Source organism: Oratosquilla oratoria, chromosome 19 (genome assembly GCF_046742065.1).
Source record: "Oratosquilla oratoria isolate Oo_2021 chromosome 19, ASM4674206v1, whole genome shotgun sequence".
NCBI classification, from domain to species: domain Eukaryota; kingdom Metazoa; phylum Arthropoda; class Malacostraca; order Stomatopoda; family Squillidae; genus Oratosquilla; species Oratosquilla oratoria.
The window spans coordinates 19220069-19227568 of NC_134795.1; the positions used below are offsets into that span (position 1 = coordinate 19220069).

A 7500-nucleotide genomic window follows, 5' to 3' on the forward strand; every position below is an offset into this window, starting at 1 on the left:
TTTGTACTTACCTGAAAGAAAAAAAAAACATACAGGAGTGGATACAGCATAACACAATTGATAAAAGTAAACAATCATACTAATTTACTTTCTCCGCCAAAGATTATTTCGTTAAAAAAAAAAAAGTTGGGTGCGCAGCTGTCACATGAGAAATAGGCCACGCCCCCTTTCTTTCCTTGACCAATCTCGAACATTAAGGACTGATGTGTATTGGCCATAGAAGAAATAAGGGCGGGGCTTATTTTGCCTAAGATTGCGGTGGTAACTACCTATACGGTATACATACATATACATACAATATATATTTATATATATATATATATATATATATATATATATATATATATATATTATATATATATTATATTATATATATATATATATATATTATTCATGTATGCATAATGTTTGCACTACTGATAATATACTCGTAATGTGACTTCTTTATAACAGATGTGTGTGTGTGTGTGTGTGTGTGTGTGTGTGTGTGTGTGTGTGTGTGTGTGTGTGTGTGTGTGTGTGTGTGTGTGTGTGTGTACTAACTACCTTGGGATACTTATATTTACGAAATTCTACCTGTCCTTGTTAATTAAACAGATGAATGAATAAATGAATAAATCAATGATGAATAAATAAATGAGAATATAAAAAAGAAAATTAGTCAACACGTAAGAATCAACAAAAATCCGTTATTTCTATGATTAAATAGCAACAATAAGGCTCAACATTTCAATAACATCAGTTATTCATAAAACCATACTCGATCAATATAGATTAAACACACAAAAATAAAAATAGAAATGAAAACACAAAACCGATTAAGAAAATATATAAAGTGTGACAAATGTACATCAACGCGGTGAGGCTTAAAATCACGCTTGAATTTTTTTTCTGGCTAAATGCCGCCATGCGTTTCCATTTAGCTCAGGGGCTAACACACGTCATGAAAGCAAGAGCACAGGCAAGCAAGCAACACACAAGCACTTGGGGCCAAATTCCCAAAGTTGACTTAAGTTTGGGACCCCGTGTTCTCAAAGTCAACTTAAAGGTCAACTAAGAAGGTTTTAGATTTCTTTATATTTTGTTATTTCATGTCTGAAAATATAACTTAGAAGAAGTTATAACACTAAAATGCAAGTTTCTAGCATTTTATAGTATTGATTTGATCCAAAAAGCATAATCTTAAAAGTGGCTCATAGCAGACGAGCTCCTTAGTGTCGTAATTACATTTTCCACCGCTAGGGCACTGATGACGTAATAGTTGTTGTTTACATTCTTTGGGATAAGATATAGCCTATTGCGTCTCTCCATTTTTTCCAGTTTTCTGATTTTTACATGAATTTTCATTGAAACGAAGGGCAGCAAGTAGTAACCTGACAGTGGAAAATTAATGATGACAATTTTCAATCACCATGCATGCATTTTACCATTCTCAATATGAATTCATCCCCCTTGTGACTGAATTACCGCAATGAAATGACATCAAAAGATGTTTGAAGTTGGAAGTTACATATGTACTTGCTTTCCTTTCATAAAATTCTTCTTCCGTTTTCATTTCTGGTTTCCATCGTCTGAAGTGCGATAGGGAGAGTTTACTTGGCGGTTCGGCTTTCCATGTCTGTGTCAATATTGTTTATCCTAACTTCGAGTTATTTTCGTTTTGAGACCCTCTAGGTTTAAGTTTAGCTTTTGCAAGTATGATCTAAGTAGCCTGGCCTAGAAACTTCCTTGTCTTTCAAATATGTCTTGAAAAATGAGCTTGGCTAGCTTGTTCCCCCCCATCCCCAATGATGTGTCTGGCGTATGAGAGCTTGTTTTGTATATCTCTAGTGTAAGCTGAGGAAAATTTGATCTCTGCTCTCAGGGCTGCTGCTGGTGTGTGGCGCGGTGCTCTGAATATTATTTTGTATGCCTTGTTCTCTATTATCTGCAGCCTGTTGAGTTTACTTTTTGTGAGGGAGATTGCTTCAGTTGAGTGGAGTAGACTGGAAATGGCGACATTTTTCCAGAATACTGCTGATGCTGATCCTGTTGCAGCTTCTTGCCGTTATTGAGGATGTTTGATTAGCAAATGAGTTTGCTTTGCAGAAAATGTTATTTATGTGTTCTTTGAGACCTTTCCTCTTATTTGTTATTTTTATTTCTAAGTATGTTATGGAGTCCATGACTTTTATTCCACTAATTTCTTTTGGGGACTCTGCTAGATTGTAGGTTAGGATATTGCTCTTTGCTTTGTTTATTCTTAAACCACATTCTTCTCCAATCTCAGTTAGCAATGTGAGTACTTGTACCGCTTCATCTACAGAATTTGTTAGTAGGAGTCCGTCATCAGCAAAGAAGATTGAAGTTATTTGTGTGATGTGGTTTTTGAAGCCTTCTAGATGGAGGTCTTATTGATGATCAGGTATGTTATCAATAGGAAAAGTGTGGTGGAGCCATTGCATCCTTGTCTGACACCACTGGTGATTTGTATTTTGCACGTTTCCTCGTTATTTATCATTATCTTGGTATCATCTCCTTGGTATATGTTGGCTATTGTATATATGATGTCTGGGTGGATGTTTGAATTTTTTAGTGCTTTTATTAGGGTTTCCCTTCTTGCACTGTCGCCTTGATGAAATCTGTTGAAATGACGATCAGCGGTATTCTTGTAACTTTCTGTGATGCGGTATTGTAACATGATGTTGTCAGCTATTCTTCTCTATGATGTGAAACCATTTTATGTTTCTAGTAGTTTTTAATTTTGGTGGAGGCGTTTTTCCAGTTTCTCTTTGATAATGTCCATTAGTATTTTGTAAGATGTGTCTAGTAAGGCTATTGGTCTGAAGTCCTTGATTTGTGGCGTTTGTGTTTTAGGGATGAGCTTTGTTTTTTAGGTCTTCAAGTTTTGAGGTACTCTGTTTTGTCTGATTATTGAGTCGTAGGCCGCAACGAGTTTTGTTGTGGCTTCTGTGTCTTTCAGTATTTCTTTAAACATTTCAATGCTTAAGCCGTTTGGACCTGCTGCTTTACCATTTTTCATTTTTCTTATTTGTTTAGTTAGCACTTCTACTGTGATGTCCCCTACGCTCATAGATTTGGTACTTGGTTCTGTGATCTTGAAGGCATAGTCATAGTGCTCGCTTAGAATTTTTGGGATGTTGACTGTATGATCTATGTCTGTGGCTATGGCACCTTTTTCTATTTCCTCGTGGTGTTGTTTTTTGTAATTGGATTCAGCTTCTGGGCTCCAGGCGTCTTCAATGAGGTTTGCATGTCATTGGTATATGCCTATCTAGATAGTTGTCATTTTCTTTCCCAGTTCTTGTTTATTTCTTTTGGTTTTGTTTTCGTCATACACTCCTGTGTCACTTGTGGTTTTGTTTGTGCCATATGACCTTAAGCTTTTTAATTTTGTCTAGTTTTTTTTTTTTTTGTATAGTGACTTGCATCAGTATGTAAACAACACGAGTGACGTCACAGCCGATAGAGCCTTACGAGAACAGCCGAAGATCGGCGAAGGAAATTTTCGTCTGGTACCGATATTTTAATAAGACTTTTTATCACATTGAGTAATAATCAGGATTTATTCTTGCATTATTTCATCAAAAAGTGGCTAAACCATATATCTAGCAAACATTCACTACCTCTTTTAAAACCTTCTCAGTTGACTTTTAAGTATTGGGGGTTACTTTGCTCCTCATTTTTAGGGGATTTTTGGTTTGAATTGTGCTATATGGGAGACCTATACCTGTCTCGCTTTATTTCACATTTGTGGCCAGGTGATTTTATTCAGGTAAGAAGCTTAAACAGCAAAAGGGCTACTACCAGATGCGGTGCTTGCGTGCGTGTACGCTTGCGTGCGTGTAAGCTTGCGTGCGTGTGCACACAATAGCTGTGTCGTGTGTACGTGTGTGTAAGTGTGTGTGCGTTTTCTTATCTTACCTTGCCAGTAGAATGCCCCAGGAGCGCCGAGGAACATCCGGTCTCCAGACTAAAAAAAAGAAAAAAGAAAATCTACTTTAGTTGATGAAAAGGTAATAACAAAGCCTGTGGGAGTGACATTACACTAAAAAAAAAAAAATAATAGAATATATAACTCCTGGGAGGCGAACCTGATGCACACTAAGCACCTCTCTAATCGGTGCTGGCAACCCTCTTACATGAAGCCGAAAGGTAGGGAACCACACACGTACGCGCACACACACACACACACACACACACACACACACACACACACACACACACACACACACACACACACACACACACACACACACACACACATAGACACACACACACACACACACACACACACATACACACACACACACACACACACACACACACACACACACACACACACACACACACATGGACACACACACACATGCACACAATACTTTCACAACCAGAGAAGACGCGACGGGCACAACACCAAACCGACAGTGCCACATCTCCAGTCCACCATCCAACCAATCACATCTTCTGAATCTCATTTGCTCTCGTCGTGGATGAGTCGGATGAAGCTCCACCACGTTACTCTTTATCTCCAATTTTTTTTTTTTTTTTGTCAATATGAAGGTTATTTTCAATAACACTGACATTAGATTAAGGATCCTGGAGGAATGTTTACAATATTTGGTTGTTACTGATACCTCCACTCACTTTTTACTTTTATTCTAGCTATCGCCACACTATTCCATTCACTCGTGGCACCGCCCCTCCCCCCCCTATCCTCGGTAGCGGGGGGGGGGTGTTAGGGGGAGTTAACGATCATTTCTGTTGACCCTGATGAGCGGGTCGCCAGCGCTTCTTCTCGTATCTCTGGTTATCTGGAAATCTTTAACCACTTATCATCTTCCTCCCTCCCTCCTCCCTCCTCTTCCACCTCCTCGTGGTCCTTCTCTACCCCCTCCTGTCCCTCTTCCTCTTCCTCCTCCTCCTCCTCTTCCTTCTCCTACTTCTCTCTTACTCCTCCTCCTCCTCCTCTTCCTCTCTCCCCTCTACCACCTCCTGTCCCTCTTCCTCCTCCTCTTCTTCCTCCTCCTTCTCCTCGTCCTCCTGTCCCTCTTCCTCCTCCTTCTCCTCGTCCTCCTGTCCCTCTTCCTCCTCCTCCTCCTCCTTCTTTTCCTCTTCCTACTCTTCGTCCTCCTTCTATACCACCTCCTGTCCCTCTTCCTCCTCCTCGTCGTCCTCCTCTTCTTTCTGCCTCTCCTTCTTTGATCCTTGTTCCTCATTTCCTCGTCCTTTTCCACCTCCTCTTCATTCTGTTCCTCCTCTTCCTCCTCTCCTTGCTGCTATTCCATCACCTCTTACCTCCATTCCTCCTCCTCCTCCTTCTCTTCCACCTCCTCCTCCACCTCTTCTTCCTTCTGTCTTCCTTATTCCTTCCCTTTCACTTCTTCTTCGTTCTCTTCCTCGCTCTCAAAATAATCAAGTTTGGTGTGAGAAACCCACCAGCGGTAGCCTGGGTCCAAACAGATGCCACGCCCCCTTTTGACCATTGCCCCTCACCCTTCCTCCTCCTCCTCCTCCTGAACTCCCTCCTCCTCCTCGTACTCCCTCCTCCTCCTCGTACTCCCTCCTCCTCCTCGTACTCCCTCCTCCTCCTCCTGAACTCCCTCCTCCTCCTCCTCCTCCTCCTTATTCTCTGGATTTCCTTCTTCTTCCTCCTCATCCTCCTCCTCCTGACCTCTCTCTCTTCCTCTCCCTCCTCTCCTTTTCCTGACCTTTCTCCCTCCTTCTCCTCCTCCTACTCTTCCTCCTCTCCTCCCTCCACCTCCTCCTCCTCCTCCTCCTCCTCCTCCTCCTCTTCCTCCTCCTCCTCCACCTCCACCTCCTCCTCCTCCTCCTCCTCCTCCTCCTCCTCGCTCTCCAAAAACAAACTCACTGATAGCTTGTCCTTGCCTCCCTCCTCCTCCTCCTCCCCCTCCTCCTCCCCACCCGTAGCCACCCTCGGGAGTTCCCTTGATTATATAATTAATTTTATGTCTAGGATGCACGCAACCCACCTAATTACTGCTTGCATTAATCTGCACGCACACACGCACGCACGCAGATATGGGTGTTACGTTTTGTAAATTACTCTTCGCCATTTCTTTTTATTTCTATATATATTTTTTTTTTTATAAATTGTCATACCAAATATTCATTCAGCCAAACTTAACCTAACCTAACCTATCCTGATCCAAACGAGCTGAGAGAAATATTTAAGGGAATTTGGTAAAATGCAACTTGGCAAAACAATTTGGCGAAAACCAAATTAACAAAACACGATTTGGCAGAACATTATTTAGAGATATCCAATTTGTCGAAACGCGGTATGGTGAAGCAATTTGGCGAAACCCAATATGGCCAAACGCAACTTGGTAACACGATGGCAAAATTCGGCAAAAAAAAAAAAAAAAAAAAAATGTGGCGAAACATAATTTGGCGAAACAGTATGGCGAAACATAATTTGGCGTGACATAATTTGGCGAAACATAATTTGGCGAAACGAGAAGTAATCACTAGTACATACCTTTGAGATGATTCCACTGAAGCCAGCTTGACATGAGCCTTGTCTGTGATATCCCCAGTATCCTGAAACAAAAAAAAAGTGTGTTTACCCGCTATTTACAGTTATTTATTTAGCAAATGCACTCTATGTATACTTAATCTCTTTGCACCCCAAGCTGTAACACAAAGACAGTTGAGGTTAACCGCTTCTCCTACTCTTGTTTATTTACTAAATGCACCCCTGTTGTTGTTTTTTTTAGCAGATGTACTCTCTGTTCACTTTGCGATCTACTTGTACCATCAGGCATTATCCTCGTAGTGCCCCGTCTCGGGGCACAAGGGTTTAGTATATTTATTCAGTCCGTCTTCTCGCTACTTGATGTAATCTGAGATAATGTAATCATTAGTAGTGACAGCCGGGAACTCTACCAACTGCGCCACGAGTTGTGTGTGTGTGTGTGTGTGTGTGTGTGTGTGTGTGTGTGTGTGTGTGTGTGTGTGTGTGTGTGTGTGTGTGTGTGTGTGTGTGTGTGTGTGTGTGGGTGGGTGGGTGGGTGGTGATGGTGGTGATGATGATGATGATGATGATGATGATGATGATGATGATGATGATGGTGATGGTGATGATGGTGATGATGGTGATGATGGTGATGATGGTGATGATGGTGATGGTGGTGATGGTGATGATGATGGTGATGGTGATGACAACAACAACAACAACAACAACAACAACAACAATAATAATAATGATGATAATAATGATGATTATAATAATAATAATAATAATAATAATAATAATAATAATAATAATAATGATGATGATGATGATGATAATAATAATAATGATAATAATAATAATAATAATAATGATAATAATAATACATACATACATATACCAAAAGCTTTTTCCCCCTTACACGGGGGTTAGTCAAAAAGAAAAAGGCATAGAAATCACTCCCACCCATTTCATTTCCCATATGTTCCACTCCCCTCCACCCTCCTCCCTCCCTCCCTCCCTCC

At 40.7% G+C, this 7500-nt stretch overlaps 1 protein-coding gene across 5 annotated transcripts in view; it reads right to left on the reverse strand.

The window, feature by feature from the left end:
* The window catches only part of if (integrin subunit alpha inflated), a 354127-nt gene that overhangs the window by 92513 nt on the left and 254114 nt on the right, over positions 1-7500 (reverse strand). For all 5 annotated transcript variants that reach the window (XM_076202703.1, XM_076202702.1, XM_076202704.1 and 2 more), the window contains 2 exons: positions 6503-6564; positions 3925-3973 (listed from right to left, as the gene is read on the reverse strand). In XM_076202703.1, coding sequence (XP_076058818.1) covers positions 3925-3973; positions 6503-6564 — 111 coding nt within the window. The remainder of the gene's footprint in view (positions 1-3924; positions 3974-6502; positions 6565-7500) is intronic.